General features: G+C 34.6%; 2 protein-coding genes and 1 non-coding gene across 8 annotated transcripts in view; 2 read left to right on the top strand and 1 right to left on the bottom strand.

Moving 5' to 3' along the window:
- The window catches only part of LOC101218346 (protein CHROMATIN REMODELING 20), a 61,788-nt gene extending 45,837 nt beyond the window's left edge, over positions 1-15,951 (top strand). For all 6 annotated transcript variants that reach the window (XM_031881120.1, XM_011650716.2, XM_011650715.2 and 3 more), the window contains 10 exons: positions 556-705; positions 782-837; positions 922-1,225; positions 2,814-2,949; positions 7,563-7,624; positions 7,885-8,111; positions 8,741-8,944; positions 10,254-10,332; positions 10,420-10,688; positions 15,244-15,951. In XM_031881120.1, the coding sequence (XP_031736980.1) occupies positions 556-705; positions 782-837; positions 922-1,225; positions 2,814-2,949; positions 7,563-7,624; positions 7,885-8,111; positions 8,741-8,944; positions 10,254-10,332; positions 10,420-10,688; positions 15,244-15,625 (1,869 nt within the window). In that variant the 3' untranslated portion in view covers positions 15,626-15,951. The remainder of the gene's footprint in view (positions 1-555; positions 706-781; positions 838-921; positions 1,226-2,813; positions 2,950-7,562; positions 7,625-7,884; positions 8,112-8,740; positions 8,945-10,253; positions 10,333-10,419; positions 10,689-15,243) is intronic.
- LOC116402260 lies at positions 9,557-9,675 on the top strand. The gene has a single exon (XR_004214774.1). It is a non-coding gene; the product is annotated as a 5S ribosomal RNA (ribosomal RNA).
- A 3,152-nt stretch (positions 15,952-19,103) lies between the features above and the next one.
- LOC101218582 (hypothetical protein) lies at positions 19,104-20,980 on the bottom strand. Its single transcript, XM_004152818.3, has 2 exons — positions 20,318-20,980; positions 19,104-20,243 (listed from the first exon to the last, which is right to left on the bottom strand). Exons 1-2 carry the CDS (start codon positions 20,660-20,662, stop codon positions 19,506-19,508), a joined length of 1,083 nt encoding a protein of 360 aa, XP_004152866.1. The 5' UTR covers positions 20,663-20,980; the 3' UTR covers positions 19,104-19,505.
- Between the last annotated feature and the right edge of the window lie 1,097 nt (positions 20,981-22,077).

Raw genomic sequence — 22,077 nt, 5'->3', positions numbered from 1 at the left:
GTTTCCTTTTCCCTATTTTAATGAGTTAATAAAAATTGAAAAACAAATATTTATATATTGTTTCATTATCTTGCTTTAAAATGGTCATGGCAAATGATTTTACTAGAACTTTACACTTGGTACAAACATAAATTTCACAAGATGTCCATTTTGAGTCTACTAAGTGCGCACTGCCCATGAGACGCTACCATTCCATTTCCTTGGTTAAGCACTCGTTTTTATGAAATTTTTCTTCCACTTTCGATTCCTAGAAATACTTTAATGTCATGCCTAAGAAATAATTACATAACGATGGTGCCTGACAAAAACTGAACACCTCTAAAGCTTCTGTGTGAAATCTAATATCGAGAGTCCACCTTCCTAGGAATTAATATCCTACATGTTCTCTTTACACCAAAGTGTTGTAGGATGAGATGGGTATCATGAGAATAGTTGAGGTGTGCGTAAGCTAGCTTAGACACTCATGGATATTGAAAAGGAAAAATAAGCACGGTTATACTACACACAAATCTACATTATGTATGTATATGATTTTGGCTGTCTTTTAATTGCCAGGATGGACCAGATATTCTTGTATGTGATGAGGCCCACATGATTAAGAATACCAAGGCTGATATAACACAGGCATTGAAACAAGTGAAATGCCAGAGGAGGATTGCGTTGACTGGATCACCACTACAGAACAATCTCATGGAGTACTATTGTGTAAGTCTTTGAAACAGTTACACCAGCTGATACCTTTATGAATTATATTCTTTTTTTGACGTTATAATTGGCACAGATGGTTGATTTTGTGAGAGAAGGTTTCCTGGGAAGTAGCCATGAATTTAGGAATCGGTAAGACTCCACCTTCAGTCTTCTTTTCTTCTGAGTTCTGCTTTTCTGTCTTTGTATATTTCTCTTACATATTCTCTTGTGCAGCTTCCAGAACCCCATAGAGAATGGGCAGCATACTAATTCAACTCTGGATGATGTTAAAATAATGAACCAGAGGTCTCATATTCTATATGAACAGTTGAAAGGGTTTGTTCAAAGAATGGACATGACCGTGGTGAAGAAGGACTTGCCACCTAAAACTGTCTTTGTGATATCCGTAAAACTCTCTCCCTTACAGAGGAAGTTATACAAAAGATTTCTTGACGTGCATGGATTTAATAATGGCAAGGATTCTAGTGAACAGTTAAGGAAACGGAGCTTTTTTGCTGGGTACCAAGCACTGGCCCAGGTATGCTCATGACATCTGAATTTGATTTTTGAGCTGCTAATTTATATTCTATAGCATATATTTTATGGCATGGACGCATCGCAGCTGGACTGGATTAGAAGTGTAGATAGAAATGTAGTCATTTGTTCCCATTACTTTGGTTCAATTTGATTGTTGCCCTTAGACATTGCCTTTGTTGGGAGAAGGGTTCGAGGAGTATTTGTGAATGAGCTTTTCACAATGATTCATGTTTTCATTTTAAAAAAATCTTAATGTGTAACTTCACAAAAAAATCGTTATATTGTCAATTCCTTGCTTACGGTTCCATTTTAGGGCTGGATTTGTGCTGGCTAATGGAGATAATGGGTTGTCCAAAAAAAAATTTGTGTACGTATTTTGTGGTTTGCTAAAACTATTGTGTTCTTTATAATAGTTGGCAGTGTCATCTGTATGTCGCTCTCCAGAAGGTGAGCGTTTTCCTCCATTTTCGCTAGCTCATTCACTAAGGAAATTCTTGTTTCTAAAAAAAGTTCAGTTAGAACTTGGGTTAAGTTTTTACTGGTCTAAATTGAAAATTTGCTATAAATTTGTGATATTTGAGCCTCCTAGGGCGGCCCAGTTGATTAATGGCTTTTCAGGTTTTAATTTATTACCATGATCTTGAGTTTCATTATTTAAAATAAATTCCGAGTGGAATTGGTTCTGTACTAGAACTATTAAATTGGGAATGGTTTGTGATTAAGTAATGGCGCTTTCCAAGAACATAAAATTACAAGTAGTATACATCAGTTTAAGTTATTCGATATTCAATGAATCACAGTGTCTTTAAATGGAATAATGAAAACTTGTATTTTTAATATTTTTTTACTTGTACGTTTTTGTTTAAAAATCATAGGTAAATAATACCAATATAACTAATTTAAAATCAAATGTAACATCAATTTTTTAAAACGAAACAAAAAATTTCTTTGAATAAGACTAATTAAATGTTTTGTCTATCTCAACAATCTAAAATATGACTAATTAAATGAGAGTAATTGTTTTAAATAACAAAACTGCTGAAGATATTTTCAAATATAGTAAAATGTCATCGTCTATCAATAATCAATAGTTTTAGATATTTATCAGTGTCTATTGGTGTCTCAGTGTCTATCACTAATAGACATTGAGATTTTGCTATGGTCATAAATATTTTGATTCATTTTGCTATGTTCGAAATCAAGATGATATTGTGACTGAATAAAATATTCGTTAAATTGCTAGTTTACTTTCTTATCTTCTTTTAGACATGTATCTAAAGGTTAAATAATTCTTTGAACTTACAAATTCATGTCTGGTCACTGAACTTTTAATTTTATGTCCACTTTGCTTTTGGAAAATGTGCTAAAAAGCCTTTTTCTTCAAATCTTTACTTGCCGAAGACATTCTTCTGTCTTTTCCCCCCTTTGTGCCACTGAAAGAGATCTATTTTCTAAATTTATTTCCAAACTTGCCCATAGCCTTTTCTCATTTCCATCTTTCTATTTGATATCACAACTCGAACATATTTTTGCCTTTGTTATTGCCCAGTGTGCCCACATATGGTATTAAAAATTTTCTGTCATTATAGATCTGGAATCATCCTGGAATCCTGCAATTGACCAAAGAAGACAAATATTATGTGAAGCGTGAAGATGCTATTGAAAATTTTCTTGCAGGCGATTCCTCCAGTGATGAAAACATAGATTCTAATATTGGAACTGGAGGTATACTTTGTTAGATTTTGGACAAACTTCAATATCTATTGATATTTCTTTTAATATCTTTTGCTGAAGAGAATATTAAATCACCGATCAACCAGCTACTGTAAATAATAAACTTAATTATAACGACATATAATTCAGCGAATCAGTTCAAAATTTTCCATCAGTTTCAAGCGATTCCTTTGAGTCATTCAGGAATTTGGACAAACTTCAAGAACTCTTGGCAAAGCAATTTGGGTTGTGACAAGAGAACAAGTATGAGATTGATGAAAATGTGGCACTAGATTTGTCTTTGCAATAACTTTCGGTAGATTTGAGGAAGCCAATGTTTTTTTTCTTTTCTTTTCGGTTTTCTTTTTCTAAGCAAAGAAAAAAAAAAGAAAGAAAAAGAGATGAGGAAATCAATGCTTATGAGGAATCTTTTAATAAGGAAGTAAATGGCATCTTAAGGACAGACAGATTGTTGGAAGAAGATTGTCCTGCTTCTAGGACGTTTTTTTCAGCTTTCTATTTGCACTATACCTGGAGAGTTGTTAATCATTCTCCTTCCAAGTTTTAGTAGTTTAAATGTGCATAGCAGACTCATAACTAGCAACCCTAAGTTCCATAGCAACCGCACATTGAATAAGGAAAGATATTTTGCAGGATCAGCATTTCCGTGGAACATTCGTTTTCTAGAAACCACCAATGCAATGACATATTTGATAACATTTGACGTGTAAAACAAATATTCCAATCTCATAATCCCTAACATATGCCCCTAACCGGAAAGGCAATCAACGCCTTGCAATCCAAAGGACTTGCTGGATTCTTTGGTGTTGCCACCTGACATTACAAAGGAAGTTAATCAGTCATTGGGGAAGCCCAGCATTAATTCCTTCCCTCCAAAAGGCATAATTAATCTCATACAGCTGTAAAACGCTCTAAGACACGTTTAATCAACAATTCCTTCATTTTTTAAGGGAACGTTGAAGTAGAAGTTGAAGGGGCACTTTTAAAGAAGGTAGAGTTTTTTGGCTGCTTCTTCTTTACTTCCCACCGAGTACCCAAAAGACACTCAGCCTATCCTCTGATTTAGTCCAACCGGCTAAATGTCAGATTTCAGCCGCTTCTTTTTCTGCTATAAGGTCTCTCTCTCCTGCTTCTTCAGCATCAGTTGCCTCTTCTGCAAAGGCCTAGGCAGTCCCCATTGTTGGAGAAGTTGAGAGTCCCACGTTGGAAAAACCAAGGGGACTCATACTCCATATAAGGTAGATGAGCTACTCCTCTCATTGCCAATTGGTTTTGAGATGGAACCCCATACTACCAAATTTAACATGGTATCAGAGCCCATTAAACCCAAACGGGTATTCGGTCCAAGATAGGTGAAACCAAAGAGCCACCATCTTGAGGGGGCATGTTGGAGAAGTTGAGAGTCCCACGTTGGAAAAACCAAGGGGACTCATACTCCATATAAGGTAGATGGGCTACTCCTCTCATTGCCAATTGGTTTTGAGATGGAACCCCATACTACCAAATTTAACACCCATCACAGCTCCTTCTGAAAAAGCCTCAAGCCTCTCTTCTTCATCTGCGCGTTTATCTTCTTCATCTCATGCATCTTCGGCCAGATCTGGTCTAAGAGGTTTTTCTAAAAGGCATACAAAATTAAAGAAACGCTTGCTTCCTTTTAAGACGTTCCCCAAGCATATTGTTAGAAGAAGGAGGTCAGAGGATCTCTTAAAAAAGGCTCTCGTAAAGATAAAGATGTTTTTTTGAAAAGGAGACAAGCTTCTTTATTATTAATAAACTCAATGTACAAGAGAGCTATACAATGATAATAATAGGGAAGTCAAGAAAGGGGAGAGAGAGATAGAAAGATGTTGTTAGACCAAAGTTCTCAAAATTCTAAATTTTAAAGGTAAAGGACACTCGAGGCCAAGCTTGCTTCATCTTCAATTAGGTCAAACATCTAGAATTCGGAAAAGAGTGCCTTAAGGGCAGAATGGAGCTTAGATCAAAACCCTGATTATTTGGAGGTTAATTGCACACGGATTCTAGTCCCTTCTCTCTCAACCAGATCAGACTCTTACAGTTCCTGCCAACAACATTTTAAATATTATGTTTATTCCTTACCTTCCTCAAAAGTAAAAGTTTTGAGAGGTTCCCTCTTGCCAAATTCTAGGCCCTCCATCCAAAAAGAATTGTGATTCAGATTTTGACTCTTCTTTTAGTGTGAGCAGTGTGGAAGATGATCATTTGGGGAAGCTAAATGAGTTAGAGGATCATTATTTGAAGGACTCCTTAGAAATTGATCGCAATGATTTGTTTCAGAATGAAGAGGATCTGATTGATGGAAAACAGACCTGAGGAAACCCCTCTCAGTCTAAGCATTGCGAAATTCCAGCCCATTTAAAGTTGATAGTAGATAAATGCAAACTAGTTTTTGTTTGAAATCTGATTTTAGTCACTTTTTGTTTCAATAATCAGTTTCTTTGTGAGGTTAAAAGGCTGCAGATAAAGAGGTCCGGGATTCACGTACCCTGAACTTTTAATTCAGAACTAGTTCTCCCTCTAGATTCATTGAAGAAGTTGGGCTCAAGAATGGTTCCCTCTAGATTCATTGAAGAAGTTGGGCTCAAGAATTGTTTCCAACTGATTGAACAATTAAAACTTTTAGCAGCTCCTAGTTTTCATCTTATTGAAGATTCAGCAAGGATGGTTGTTGTTCTCTTGGCGTTCTCATTTCTCTCATCTCGAAGCTTATTGTGGGCATCATAAGTTTAGTTTTCGGCACTTCGTTTGAGTTTGTTTGTTCCTTTCATCTTCTCTCATTGGATGCAAAAATGGTTTCCTCTTTCAAAGAATTTAATGTTACTTTGCAGTCTGTTGGATTGAAAATTGTTAGCAAATCTTCTCGGGCTCAAGATCATTTTTGTCTCCCATTGGTGTTCCATCTACTTTCTTTTCGAAGCTTCTATTATGCAATCCTTCCACAAAAACTGGCTTCTTATTTAAAAAGCATTATTTTGCTTGGTTATTCTTTCTCCTTTTTGGTTTGAGTTATAGAGGATTTTGGTTTGTTTGTATATTGTTATTTTGATTGTCCTTTTAGTCATTTTTCTCCTTATTGGTCATAGTATATTACTCTTGTACTTTAAGCATTAATCTTATTTATTATGATAAATAAGGAAACTCATTTTTGTTTCAAAATAAAAACATATTCCCCTAACCCTTGGACACAAAATCTATGGACATATTAGACAAACAGCTGCAAGCTCGAAATTTTTGTTTTTAATATATTTCTAAACATTTCCCTTAAAAGCTACAAGAAGCATTGACAACAATTCTCCACTAAGGTAATGGACCTACTGCAAGCTTGAAATTTCTTTAGAGATGCCTTCATTAGTTCATAAAATATGCTTTTGAGTTTTTTTAGTTTTGATTCATAGCTAGTGACTACTTATCCAAAGTGTTCAATTCAAACCATGCTCTTGGAGACTACTTCATATGAATAAGAACTTAATTTGCGAACATGACTATTTCCAAGTTCCATTTCAAATACTGGTCGTAGGTTTATAAATTCTTCTTGTTAGATATAATATTAAATTCTCCTTCACCCACAAGCTTAAGCTGTTCGGTCAATTAATGATTAAGATAGTATTCAAGTAGTATGGTTTGATGTCCTGTGTTCAAGTTCTTGTGTTGTTTCCTCTCCATTTAATATTCATTTTCACTTGTTGGGTTTTTCTTCATTTCTTGAGCACACAAGTGAGGGGGTGTGTTAGATATAATATTAAATTTGTCTCGCCCACAAGCTTTCAGTTTTTTGGGTCAATTGATGATTTAAGACTCTTCTTTTTCTTGACAAAAACATTCTTAACACCTATTTGAAGAAGTGGTCAAACTTATGCTTTCTGCAAGAGGAAAAAGAATTTGAATGGAGTTAATTTTTTTGCAACGAGAGCAAAGGTCTCCTGATAATATATATATAAAAAAAAAGTCTTTAGCTAAAAATATGATATTGTATCTTTGGCACTATCCTCAACATTACAATGTGTTAAACGGTAGAAAAGAGAACACAAGGTTTACATGGAAAACCCTAGAACAAGGAAAAAAACCACGATAGAGATGTTACAAAAGAAGACAACTTTATAAGCTCTAGCAAGTTCTAATACAAAAAGGGAAATAAACTTAGGGTAAAGTGAAATACTAAAATACCCTTGGGCTGTAAACTATCAACAAAGCCCCTTTTTTCTAAAACAATGTACTGTAAACACGACACCCATAGTGGTGTTGATTGTAAAACAATGAGAGAATTTATTACGAATAATCTAGAGCATAATATTAAATCTCTTTGGAGTTTTAGACTTCCAAGTGGCCCTAAACAGATTCTTTTGAAAATGAGTTGAAGAAATCTTCCTTGATTAAGATTTCAAGTAATACCAGAACAGTCTAATGACTATAATTGTGAATCTTTGATACCATCTTGTCCCTTCTTTTTTTTTTTTTTTTTGACATTTTATTTCTCTTGCCGAAACTTTTAGCCTGTTTCTTTTCTTTTTTAATGCTTGTATCATTTATCTCGCTGAGCTTTTAGTGCTAAATGATCGTCCTTATATTTCTTTGCTTAACAGATAAACCAGTGAATGCCAATGGGAATCATCAGGATAAATTTGTTAGTGGTTTTTTTGTTAAGGTATGACATACTAAGTATTATCAATGTCTTCTTACGTTTGAGCTGAACTTTGGTCAAATGTTCTTGTGAACAGATCTATAATATTGTTTCACAGGCAATCGCATTGTTTCTCCTAAGTGATTCATATCTGCAATTTGTTAAGCTGAATAAGTTCAATATTCATGTTGTTACATAGACTAGTCTGATTAAAATTCTCTTATAATGTTTTGCTTAAGCATGGTAAGTACTTACCGTCAACAATGCCTTTTTATTTCTTTTAGGATTGGTCAAATGGTCTGCTTCATGCAAATAGTTACAAGGAGGTAGATTACGGGGGAAAAATGGTTTTGCTGCTAGAGATCTTAACCATGTGCTCTGAATTGGGCGATAAGGCATTGGTGTTCAGCCAGAGCATTCCTACGCTTGATCTAATTGAATTCTATCTTTCAAGATTGCCCAGACGAGGAAAGAGAGGAAAATTTTGGAAAAAGGGTAAAGATTGGTATAGGTATGCAATTTTGCATTATGATTGACTGCCTTTCTGCTTTGCATATAGCATCGCAGGAATTACTTGTATTGCCCCCAACCCACCCACGCAAAAAAAAAAAAAAATCCTGAGATCCCTTCACCTCATGTTCATGCTGAACTAATTTGCAAATGATAATTACTATGTGCTAGACCCTAAATTTAATTGCTATAACAGGGGAAAGGGAAAAAAAACAGCAATTAGAATGTTTAGATGTTTGGGTGCTACTACTGATCCTCAATCTCTTTGTTTGCATGCTCTTTGTATACCTTTCATGTGCTTTGAACAATAGTCTCATTTTATTAATAAAGTTTGAGACTAGTCTCCTCTTCACAAGAAAAAAATGTTTAGAGAAAAATTTTAGGTTACAATCTCCACTCACAGAAGTGTCTTCAAAACACCGAACAACCACATGCAAAATAGAGCAAGAACATACACTGTTTGATGATGAAAACTTCATTTTCCTCCTTTTAAGCTGTTTTTCATTTCACCCTTCTGAGAGTTTGTACCCTCTGAATATTTTTGTTATTTTAATTACTAATGAAAATTTTCTTTTTTGTTAAAGAGAAAAGAAAATAAAAAGGATCCATTAAATACTTCTTTTTTGGCAGGCTAGATGGAAGAACTGAGAGTTCCGAAAGACAGAAGATTGTCGAAAGGTTTAATGAGCCTCTAAATAAGAGGGTGAAATGTACCTTGATATCAACTAGAGCTGGATCATTGGGCATCAATCTTCATTCTGCTAATCGTGTCATTATAGTGGATGGCTCTTGGAATCCAACTTATGATCTTCAGGCTATTTATCGAGCTTGGAGGTAGTTTAGTTATCTTGTTCTTTTTTTCTTCCTACTGAAGAATATGATAGTTTATGAAAATTAAATGACCCTACGGACTTGGATGCATATTTTCTGTTTATCACCAAAAAGAATTTTTCAAACGGCCGTGCTATGAGGAACTTGGGTATTTTTCACTGGGAACTATTTTACTGAGTTTGTGAACTAAACTTCATATGATAAACTTCAGCATGTAGAAATAGTTGTAACTTGTTAGTTAGCAATGGATTGAAGAAAGAAATTTGAAGTTCTTAATTTTTATTAATAGTCTTTCTGCTAAAATCAGCAATGAATCGAAGAGAAAAATTCAAAGTTCTTAAATTTTTATTGTAAGTTAGCATGACATATAGAAGATGCATTGGTCTCCTTTATATGCCATTCTATTTTCCATAGTAGGTTATAGAAATTTACTTTATTGTATTTCTTATGCATGATACAACCCTAAGCTATAACCCTAAAATAGACCTACAGTATGAAAAGTCAAAAAAGAAAGTACTGTGTACAAGTGAACTACGAAGATGCAGGAAATAATTGCAGATTTTCGAAGGTAATGACATAATATATGATTAATGGGCCTAAAGGAGAGGAATGACCGGGTGCGATCATACCAGCACTAATGCACCGGATCCCATCAAAACTCTGCAGCTAAGCGTGCTTGGACAAGATTAGTACTAAGTTGGGTGATCACTTGGGAAGTCCTCGTGTTGCATCCCCTTATAAAGGAGAGGGATGACCCAACTCTTTAACACTTCAACATGTCCATGTGAGGATGGTGTGAAGAAATAACTTAAATTTCTGTTTTGAAGCTAAACTATCGATAGGCTTTAAGTGTCATCTCAAATTTTTTGTATTATTTTTATGAATGATTGAACCCGTTCCCTCTTATCAACTACTTTGATGAAAATAATGGAAATGTTGATTTAGCTTTCTATTTTTTGTTGAAAGTTGCATCAATTTTTACCTCATCTCTGTCTCTAGATTATTGTGGTAGACTTCTTTCATGATATCTTGATTTGTTTCTTTCCTTCTATTATCAATGAGAAATATCTTTTTTTATTCCTTTTGTTACATTTTTCTCACTCGTATATATACATATATACATATATACATACACACACTTGCATGCGCACACATGCATATAAAAATATTCAAACATTTAGTTACTAGTTCACTATCGCTCTTCTCCATCATTAAGAGCCACTCCTAACTTGGAAGCTAAATTTGATAGTGACCACCAAAACTTTGTTGTTGTATATATTTCAATTATCATAATTTTATTTTTAACCTGCAGATATGGCCAAACAAAACCTGTGTTTGCTTACCGATTTTTGGCGCATGGAACAATGGAAGAAAAAATTTATAAGCGTCAGGTATGATAAAACATTTTGTTACATTTTATGATTGCAGATGCAGTTTCTTTTATGGACTTGAATTTGATTGAGAAGTAAATTTGATAGGTAACAAAGGAGGGACTGGCTGCTAGAGTTGTTGATCGCCAACAGGTATATCGAACTATTTCTCGGGAAGAAATGTTGCATCTTTTTGAATTTGGTGATGAAGAAAATCTTGAGGCTTCCACTGAGTTGGACCAAGGAAATGGGCATACATCCCACCAGATTATGACTGGGCATCAAGGAAACGTGCTGAAGCAGAAAGGGCCTCTTTCCCATGGCAGTTGCTCATCCGACAAGTTAATGGAAACTTTACTTGGGAAACACCATCCAAGGTAGATTCTTTGAACTTATGTGTCATATCTGGATATAAAGCTACTACGTATTTGGAACATATGCTCCTCTTGTTTGTACGAACCTAATAGAGAAGATTTTAATCATAAAATTTGATAAAGGTGGGAGGAATTGTCCTTGAGGCTAGAAAACTAAAAATAGACTCGTTAGTGTACCATTAAATTCAATCAATGTCAAAAAACAGAGACGTATCTTACTTGTAGTAAGCTTTAAGATATGAGAGAATCAAAAAAAATAATTTCATTCGCCAAAGAGATATATAAAAGTATATGATAGCATAAATGGGAGAATGTAAAAAGATTATAAAGGACAACCAGCATGGGTTTGACCTAGTGGTAAAAAAAGAAGATATAGTCTCACTAAGAGGTTATGGGTTCAACCCAATTCATGTTGGTCACCCACTTACGAATTATTTTCCTAAGAGTTTACTTGACATCCAGCTCCCAAATGTTGCAGGGTCAAGCGGGTTGTCTCATGAGATTAGTCGAGATATGTGTAAACTGGCCCAAACACTCACATATATTAAAAAAAAAAAGTACAAAAGACAACATAACAAGGGTATTTACTACAATATAACAATTCTAGATGAACTTCATGCATATACCATGTATATGAAGTTTGACTTTGACCTTAAATTTGGTTACTGGCGGTATGAATGGAAGTGACATTGTAAAGATTTCCGTACTCACAGGGATCACTGTGAATTTATGGTGATGCCTTTAGGTTAACAAATGTCCTGACCCCATTCCAATCATGTATAGATCAGATTTTTCACCCCCTTAAGTAGATTTGTATTAGTACTCCTTGATTATGATGTGCAAATAAGATATTAGGGTCAAATCCTTAATTTATTTTCAAATCTTTAATTTATTAGGATTAGAATTAGGATTAGTTTCTTTGGTTTATTAGGATTATGATTAGTTTCTTTCATGAATTATGATTAGGATTAGTTTCTGTCATTAGAATTAGGATTAGTTTCTTTGGTTTATTAGGGTTATGATTAGTTTCTTTCATGAATTATGATTAGGATTAGCTTCTGTCATGAATTAGGATTAGGATTAGTTTCTTTCATGAATTAGGATTAGGATTAGTTTCTTTCATGAATTAAAAATAGAGTACTAGTCTTCTTGTATTCACAACTTTTAAACATTAATAAAATTCTCATATTTGGTATTAGAGAAGCCGTTTGGACCAACGTTGATTGCACCGGTGGAAGATCGGGAAACTCTTCGTGATGCTGATCACAAGAGGGAACTTTGTGAATTGTGTTTGTTGTCAAACAACACACATCTAACCGGGGGAACTCTTGAAATTTCAAAAAAAAAAAAAAAAAAGAAACCAAAAAATCATCAAAGTTTTGGAACAACGGATTGTTATTGATCAAGGAAGGTGACGAGGAAGAATATAGTAGTTCGTATAGTCAAGAAAGTCAAATTTCCTCCGAAAAGCAATATTGGAATTTTGATTCAAGCGATTTAGAAGAAGAATTTCAACATGATAATTTCACACGTGCCCAATTTTCTCAAAGAACCTATCATCATCCACACTTGAAATTTGATTACAGTGATTCTAGCGATTCCAATGAAGAATGCAGTTCGGAATGGAATAACAACACGACATTATCAACAAAGAACCTGACGATCCAATCAAACCGATTTCTCTAGAAATCAATGTAAGAATTGGGAGTTAGATGATTCAGAAAATGGTTCAGAGTGAAGAAAATTATTATCACCAACATCAAAGAACACCTATGAAGCATTCCAACACAATTTGGAGGTTGAAACATTTTTAAGGAAACAAAAATAATCAAATAAAAACATCTATGAAGAGAACTTTCGAAAGAGAATGAAATTTGGATTCTTTTGGACAAAAATAAAACAAGGCATAATTATAATTTTCAAGATTTTTCAAGAAACCGTCAAAAATCACATTTAGTCACTTTAAAAGATCAAGAACTCGTCTAAACGGGCTATGGATTTTCGGAAAAATGAAGTAAAAGAAAAGAAAAAATCAATTGAAGATGAATTGAATAAGATAGGTAGAAAGATCGAACTGGAGTTTGCGGTAGAAGAAGAAAATACCCACGAACAAAATTATTTGAAGAAAAGTGAAAACCTAATTCAAGTTGACTATCGAACGACAGGAGAGATTCCATATGTCAAACCGAACATTTTTGTTTAATTCATCGACTGAGCAAAAGAGACCGAATAGAAAACTTTGACCAAGGAAGATGAAGAAGATTCTTTGGCTGACGAAGGAAATAATTGGAAGGTCGTTGACATCCCATTCACAATCATTCACAAGATAAAAGAAGATGAAGTAGCAGTGCGAGATGAACGATTTCGGGACAGTTCCCAAATTTTCCTTTCTTAACCCAAAAGGCACATTCCCAGACCCAGTCCCATAATTATTTTCACAATTCATCCATGCATTTTCGTTTTCTTAATCTAACCCAGATGACCCAATGTATTCCAAACAAAATTTTGGTCTTCTCAACCCATGACCCACACATTTTGATTCAAAATCATCTCCAAACCTAGCTCGGTTTTGAAGTCCATCCAACATTAATACAATCTGTCATCTGGGCCATATTGAAACCTACGGAAGAAATGAAGTCCAACCACAATTGGACTTTCATCACACTTACAAAATGGACTTAAATTCATTTTATGAGAAAAATGCACACTTTTTGACAACAGAGTTTTTTATTACCACATTAGTTCTAGGATCGATTGGCAGGAATTACAGAGTTAGGATATTATTGATGTTGGATATTCCAAGATGCCTCCATTCGACTGACGTACCTTTTATTTTTACATTCGTTTTTGTTTTAAAACTCGAGGACAAGTTTTTTTTCCGGAGGGATAGAATGATGTCGTAGGAATAGGATATCATGGTCAAATTCATAGTTTGTTAGGATTAGGATTAGTTTTTTTGGTTTATTAGGATTAGGATTAGTTTTTTTTTATTAATTAGGATTAGGATTAGTTTCTTTCATTAATTAGGATTAGGATTAGTTTGCTTTTCAATTATAAATAGATTATTTGTCTTCTTGTATTCACAGCTTTTAAACAGTAATAAAATTCTCATGTTTGGTATACATCAGATTACATCCTTGTCTATAGTCCGGATTTTTTAGACCCATTTTAAGCACCTTGAAGTCGTTCTCAATGTGTTTGACAATCCTTTATTTGCCAAAGGAAAGAAGTGTGTTTTTGTATCTTTCTGTGAATGGAGTTGATGCAGATAGAGGAAAGATATGTGCTATGCTCCGAGGGCCGATACCAAATAAACTAAACTAGATCTTGAACCAAAACCAACCTGAAATTGAACTGAACCACAAGGTCTACTTGTGTACAATTTAATATGTTCTAGAGATCCACAGATGCGAACAGCTGAATGCTTGCACCTTATATCGTGATTCGCAACAGTGGTAGAGGACGCAAGCGATGGCGCAAAGGATGTGAACATCAGTGACAAACAACATGAATGAATGCTATATTGCAAGAAAAAATAAAAAATGACTGTAGAGGCTTGCACTTTGCTTTTGGAGGCTCGCAGGAGGTAGAGTGGCGTTCAAACCGCAATTAGGTTCCAATTGTTAATGGTGGCAACTAGGATTTAGATTCTGTCTGGGGTTTTGAAACCACTAAGAATTATTGTTTCGATATGCCAACTTGGATTGGGAAGAAATATTAATTTATTTCTTCTTATAAATCAAATACAAGGGGTTCATAGCGCATATGTAGAAGAAAGACCAACTACCAATGAGGAAACAAAATCTTATAAATATAAATGAGGAATACACACACTGTGTATCTAATATTAAAAAATAAGAATTCAATATAATGATATTTACAATAATATAACAATACTAATATTAGCCTATAACATTTATGTATTTAATATTTGTTAGCCATGAGTATTTTAGCCAACTTACCACAAATTTTGTGAGATACTTGCCTGGCGTTACAATATTTTCATGTTCAAGGTAGGTGGCAACAAATCGTTAATTCATTTTTTCAAATTTCATTTTACCTTTATAAGTTTCTCCTAATAATAACCAGATGACTCGCTGATTTATAATCTCAAAATTACTTTACTTCTATTTAAATCAACTTTCTAATGCAACGCAGCAGGTAAGATATTAAAGCCCAAGAATACTTGATTGGAAGTCGTTAATAAAAAACACTTTTGAGAATGTTAGCACCCTTGGCCTTTACTACATAAATATTACTATGAAACTAACCAACAGTTACTACGAAAACCTATTATTTATTAACATCTATGAACAAATTCTAAAATCGCAAGATTACTCTCATTCTAAGAGGAAGATGGCTTCTTTTGGCTGGCTAAAAGATTATATTCTTCGGACTTTTTCTTTCTTCCAAAATCACCCAATTTTCTCAATCTTTCTTAGTTCAATGGCAATGAAAGTGTTGCATGGTTATGTGGTTTTCATGTTAGATTTTCTTAGTATGGAAATTCTTTCACCAAATTCCATGTGATATAGTATTGATCCCTCTTTTCATTCAGGTGGGTTGCCAATTACCACGAGCACGAAACGCTACTCCAAGAGAATGAAGAGGAGAAACTATCCAAGGAGGAGCAAGATATGGCATGGGAAGTGTACAGAAAATCATTAGAATGGGAGGAAGTGCAGAAAGTTTCACCAGGGGATTTTATATCTGAGCAGAAGTTAACCACGTCGAATAATGCCCATCCTGCACCTGAGACAATTGATCTGGCACAATCAAGGGCCAGGAACCGATTCGTTTCCCGTAAATGCACAAATCTTTCTCATTTGCTAACACTTAGAAGTCAGGGGACAAAGGTTGGCTGTAGTACAGTTTGTGGGGAATGTGCACAAGAGATAAGCTGGGAAGATCTCAACAGAGATGCCAAGTTAGGGAAGTGAACCATTTTGTCTATCTATACTTACATTTTGTAAGTCAAGTTCTAACACAACAGAGCCATTACTTTTTGTAACATGAAGCCCCACCCTCATCCTCATTTATAATTGGCATGTCTGCATCCTGCATGCCTTTTCTTTTTCCTTTCTTTTGGCAACAATATGAAAGGGTCTTTTTTGTCTTTCTATTTTTTTGTGGGGTTAATATTTAGAATGGTTAGTTGAAACTAGGTCTGTATAGATTTTGTTATTTGTGATCATTTAATATATAAGTTGTAATGAAATAACAGCTAGTTCTGATTACAGCTCTCAATTTCTGATTTTTAGGGCAACTTTTTCTGTATGCCCAATTTTTAGGGAGCAATGCTTGGGTGTCTATGCATCTCACCTTCCTACAACTTCCTTTAAAGTCTAAAAAAAACTGATAAATCACGATTGGATAATTTGGTTAGATACACAAAGGTAAGTGTAGTTATTGGAAGTATTTTACATTTTTGGTGACATGTAATTCATGTCCTATATTCTTCCATTGCCAATTAGAAAAGAAAAAAATAATTGTTTTCTCCTTATTTTTAAACGAGTAATCATGCCTCACATTTTTATTCTAATACAATTTAACGTAGTTGGAATATTGTGATGTAGCCAATAATGGACTCCAAAATTTGAACCTTTATTAAAAAGGTCTCAAGTTAGAAAATTCTTCTTTACTCCATACAGTTTATAAATGTCAGATTAAGAGCTTCTACTTCTAACTTTGGACCAATTTAGTTGGTTGTCATTTGATATAAGATACGTTTTTTGAGATTTTGTTTATTTTCTTTCATATTTTTAACTGATAATCTTTCTGTAAAAGAATTTAACTATGTATTGTATATATCATAGTTTATTAAATGGTGTATTTACACATATACTAGTAAATGTAAATATAGTTTAGCAAATGATAAATTATGATTAGATATTTTAGGAAGATGCATCAAGATTGGCATAGTTACACAAATAACTTTTATTAGTTGAGGATTTAGGAATTGTTTTTGTTACTTATGTGCCCATTAGGAAAAGTATTCATTTAGTTCTGGATTTTACAATTATATAATATTTGGATTTACATTTTTTCTTTTAATTTTCAATATTTATAATTCGATTTTTTAGTATTAAGTTATGGAATATGTGTGGTTATATATTACTATCAAAATTTGGAGTGAAATTTTTTAAGAGAAAACCGAGTAGAATTTTACAACCACAAAATTTGTATAATTATTTGCTTGAGTTAGAGATGACAACGTTGATTCAATTTGGATAACATATAAAGAATATGATGCAACTTTGTTATTATATTATATTTATCATTGAGACTTTCTTGTATTAGATGACATAAAATTTTGATAAAATATTTTTTTTTATATTTAATGTATGACATGTTAAAATATATGTCCTATATTTATTTACTAACCCTAAAGTGGGTAGGAGTAAATTTCTTCTTGATCCATATGTCCTTAGCTATCCACCTAGTCTTACCCAAGAAATGGGAGGCTTTTTGGGCCAACGCTAAAATTCTCCCCTCACCTATGTAGATCTAAGTATAATCTCATGTGAACATGTGTTCATAGTTAGTTCAAGATTACGATTAAGTTACCTAGGTCATCAATAATTAAAATTACCAGTTTTAAACAATAAACAACGTTGTAATGTAAAAGTGACTATCTCATGGTTCATTCTTATGTAAACTCTTTACATAGAATGTCCCAACTTTCATGTCTCTACATAAACAATTCAGACTAACTACAAAGCAAGTCGTATTCATAGTGTCTCAATATAAGGTGCCCAACTTTATTCGTATACTATAGACTATTTAGACTATATACTCGAACTTGATCCATGTTTATGTCTCTACATAAAGTTCAAGTTTATTCAAAATAGTCTCGAAGCATGGGTTTTCCTTGACATCGTGGAAAAGTCATGTGGGAAACTTTTCCCGATGTTGCATTAGGATTTGTTTACTCCCAACGCACAGAGGTCGCATCAGGAATAGTCCATTGCCAACGTCTATCACACATCGACATGGACTATGTCGGGGATGAGGTTGTTCGGACATCGTCCCTTTAGCGCCTCGAAAAAAGTTCTCTAGACGTAATACTGCCAATGTTCTAGCCGATGATATTTTCGACGTCGGCATAACCTTGGCTGACGTGCTTTTCTATTTGGGTTGATGCTCTAAGACGTCAAGAATGCCCTAAGACATCCTTGTAGTGTTTATTGGATTTAAGATTATATAGTTTTCAATTTCACTAATAATTTCTCAATAACAACTTTATTGAATCAAATATGATTACAAACTATGAATTTTAGGACTTAAATTTCAACAAATTTGATATGTGATGCTATGTACTAGACCTGACATATGCTACTCAGTAGGGATCGACAGTAGATATCAGTCCAATCCTGGACGTGATCATTGAACTATTGTTAAGAATATCCTAAAGTATCTTAGGAGAACAAAGAACTACATGCTCATGTATGGTACTAAGGATTTGATCCTTACTAGATACATTGATTTTGATTTTCAAACTGATAGATTAAGATGCTAGAAAGTCTACATCAGAATCAGTATTCACTTTAAAGGATGGAGCAGTAGTGCGGAGAATTGTAAAACAAACTTGTATAGCCGACTCCACAATGAAAGTTGAATACGTAACGGCTTGCGAAGCGGCAAAGGAAGCAATATAGCTAAAGAAATTCTTGACAGATCTGGAAGTTGTTCCAAACATGCATCTGCCAACATTTTATATTGTCACAATAGTGGTGCAATTGCAAATTCAAGAGAACTTAGAAGCCATAAACGGAAAAATCACATTGAATGCAAATACCATCTTATTAAGAAAATTGTACATCGTGGTGACGTTGTAGTAACTCAGATATCTTCTAAGCAAAACATTATTTATTCTTTTACAAAAGCCCTCACAGCTAAAGTGTTTGAGGGTCACCTACAGAGTTTAAGTCTACAATGTTTGTAAATTATGACAAGTAGGAGACTTATTGGACACATGCTCTAGTTTATCATATTCATATGTTTATTGTACTCATATATATTATTCTCTTATTTTTCCCGATCCACCCTTTTTAGTATAGTAGTAAGATAAGGTAAATGAGTAGAGAAAGAAGAAAAAAAAAAACAGAAACATCAAACAAGAACTAATATCACCAAGAGAAGAAATATTACAAAAGTTTGGGTCAATGGAAAAGCTCGGTGTTGTTAGCTTTTGACGCCTAATTTTGAATAAATATTAGGGAGAGAGGGTGAGAACACTGCATGCATATAATTGGAGAAGCAATTTGGAGCCGCAGCTGTGACTGAAGAATTGGTTAATTGTGTATTTTGGTTGAATGAAAATTGCAAAAGCACTTAGTGTTATATTTTTATTTAACATTGTACATATCCTTCTAGTTTGCACCAAGTGGCATTCTCTTGTGCTAATTACAAATCACACCCACTTTTGTTTGTATTATTAACAATTCATTTCATTCCATATATATCTCTTCCATAATATACATTGATATTCCAAGTTATAAGCCATGATCGCTCAACAAAAATGACAACATTTTGAATAATCAACACATGACTCTTTCCATATACATAATCGATTTAATTTTTTTAAAAAATAAAGAATAATTAAAAAAGGAAAAAAAAAATGAAATGAGCAAAAGAGAAAAAGAGAAAGAATATTGGGAGCGAAGAGGAAACCCCTAAAAAAAAACTCCCTCTCCACGCGATTCTGCAGAGACCAACTCATCCATGGCGGTCTTCCACTTCCTCAGTACACGGTTTCAGCTTTCTCCGGGCATCTCCCTCCTCTCTTTCTCTTCTCTCTCTGCCATTCCTTTTCTCTAATTATACATATGATTCGTCGAATGTGATCTCTGATGGCGTCATATGCCCTTTCCCATTCCCTGATTTCTTCTTCTGGTTAGGGCCGCCGCAAGTGATTGAGAATTCACATCCGTATGCGGTGCCAAAACATGAGAATAGCCCCGACCCCTTTTTCCGCCGTTGCTTCTTTACTGATTTCTTTCTGTAACTTCTTGATGGCAATTTCTTTATTTCGCTTTCGTACATTGGATGTAACTCTGTTCTCCATCTTTCGATCTTCGTTTTTAGTCCTTCGATACTGTCTTTCTCCGTCCAATCCTCTAAAATCGAACTCCCGACGTCGTCCGGCGCCGGATACAACCCCTTTGCTATCGCCGCCGCTACGACCGACGGTGACGGTCCAACGTCAGAGCAAAGTGAGCCATTCGCGTTTACAATCTTCTTTGTAGTTCCAAGCTCCGATTTGCTCCTCACGGACTCACGTCCACCAATTACCGAGTTCGTATTACAAACCGATCCACTAGGTTTTCCATTGAAAGCGTCAGGATCGTAACGCTCACTGTGCGATCGCTTCATAACAATCCTGTATCCGTTCTTTTGGAAATTTTGTTTTTGTGCTTTAATCTCGCTTAAGTCCCAGTCGTAATCGACAGCTGATGAACCAAGATCGCTCTCCAACGGCATACTTCGCTTTGCGCTATCCAACAACGTCACACCAACTTTCACAGTCCCCTTCGGACGACCAGACGGGCGGCGAACCTGTAAAGAAATCAAGCATTTTAGATTCAATTCTCGAATGAGATGAAATTGTGTAGAGGTGATTCTGATAGAACCTGAAGCGTTAGGAATCTCATATTGGATTTAGAGGAGGATTGTGGGATGAGGTTGCTGACGACCTCTGTAACTGTACCAACAAGGATATCGCGAAGCAAAGCAGAGGAATAGATCTCGATGGTGACGGTGGAAGTTGGATCTTCAAGCAAATCGTCGTCGACTTTAAACACGAATTTCTCATTCCAAGTTGGATTCGTGAGACCAACTTGATCAACGCGGGTGGTCAGCTTTCGATCGGGATTTATCCAGGCGACGGCGAAGGTGCGCATGGTTTTGGAGACGGAGGCGAGGTCATTGGCGGAGAGTAAACTGAGCTCAAGAACTTGAAAGGGTTGACGCACCATGGTGAGGATGGTGCAAGAAACAATGGCGGGGGGGGAGGGGGGGCGGTGGTGGTGATAGTGATGGGGTGATGGTGGCACTGACGGTGGTTGAGTAGGGAGGAGGGGAGGTGGCAGAAGATGACGGGGTGGTGTGTCCAACCTACTAGAGGAAAAGAGGGAAAGGGAGAGGCTTTTAACGAAGGGAAAGGAGAAAGTCTTGGGTCTGTGAGATGAGATTTCACCGATGTCTGTATGGTTGTAATCAAACAGAAATGTAACTGAATCTTCTTTTCTTCTTTTTCTTTTTTTTTAACAAAAATCCTATTTTCATGGTATTTGCTTTTTCACAATTCCCTTTTTGCCCCTCCAAAACATCATTTTTCTTTAAAAATTAAAAATAAAACCAATATTGAGTTGAACCAAACCGATGGCTTTTAATTGAGTTCATTATAGTGTAATATAAATTTTTTGAGAGAATTATCTCAATTTAAACTCAAACTTCTACCTTTTCTTAATTTAAACTATAATTTTTTTAAATATAACGGGTTCAAATGCATACAATTATGAAAAACTAGGTTTAATTTTATTGTTTGGATTATAATTAATACAAGTCATAAAAGTTTAAAGTTTAAAGTTTAGAAGTATAAGTTAGATTTTTTATTAAAAAAAAATCAAAAAATAACATCATTTGGTTTACTTTTAATAAAGTCTAAGATAAGTGTATGTCCAAGAAATTTGAATGAAAAAACCGAGTTAGAAATAGGTCTAACTAAACCAAACCAAACCATCGGTAATTTCTCTCATTTCTCTCAAACTTTGAATTTCATACCATGAGAGGGTAATTTGGGCTTATAAATGTTCACATTTCATTTCCATATATCTGATTTTAACAGCATGTTTTTGTTTTGTTTAACACTTGAATGTTGAATATGAACGTCACTCCACCGTAGGGTTGTTGAGAAAGCAGTTCCTTTCTCTCTGTAATTTTCATATTTAGTCTTAGTTTTGGCCAACTTCTTCATTCGCTGTTTAAACCTTCTTTATGCTAATTATAACTTTTGTAAGTTTTTTCTTCAATTTTTCGTAATAAACTTTAATTATTGAACAATATAGGATTACATGGAATCCACATGTCCACGGGACGATGTGGTGTGGGTTATGGAATGTCATTCCTCGTTTTCATCCTCTTTCATATCATTTTACATCCCATGAATTTTTTTAACAGAGATGATCCAACTTTTACATGACAGTTAATAATCTAATTATCTTAATTTTCTAAAATCAATAATAGAAGCACAAACCAAATAGTTTCCACATGGTCGATCACGGGATCTTCTTCTTGTCACTTGCCAATTTGCTCTTCTCTTTACCTTTGCCTAAAAAGCGTTAAACATAGAAAAATGGTGAGTATAAAAAGTATACTCATTAAGAGACCA

This window comes from Cucumis sativus, chromosome 2 (assembly GCF_000004075.3).
Source record: "Cucumis sativus cultivar 9930 chromosome 2, Cucumber_9930_V3, whole genome shotgun sequence".
In the NCBI taxonomy this organism is placed as follows: Eukaryota; Viridiplantae; Streptophyta; class Magnoliopsida; order Cucurbitales; family Cucurbitaceae; genus Cucumis; species Cucumis sativus.
The sequence above is the reverse complement of the archived record's forward strand: the minus strand, read 5'-3'. Positions and strand labels throughout refer to the sequence as shown.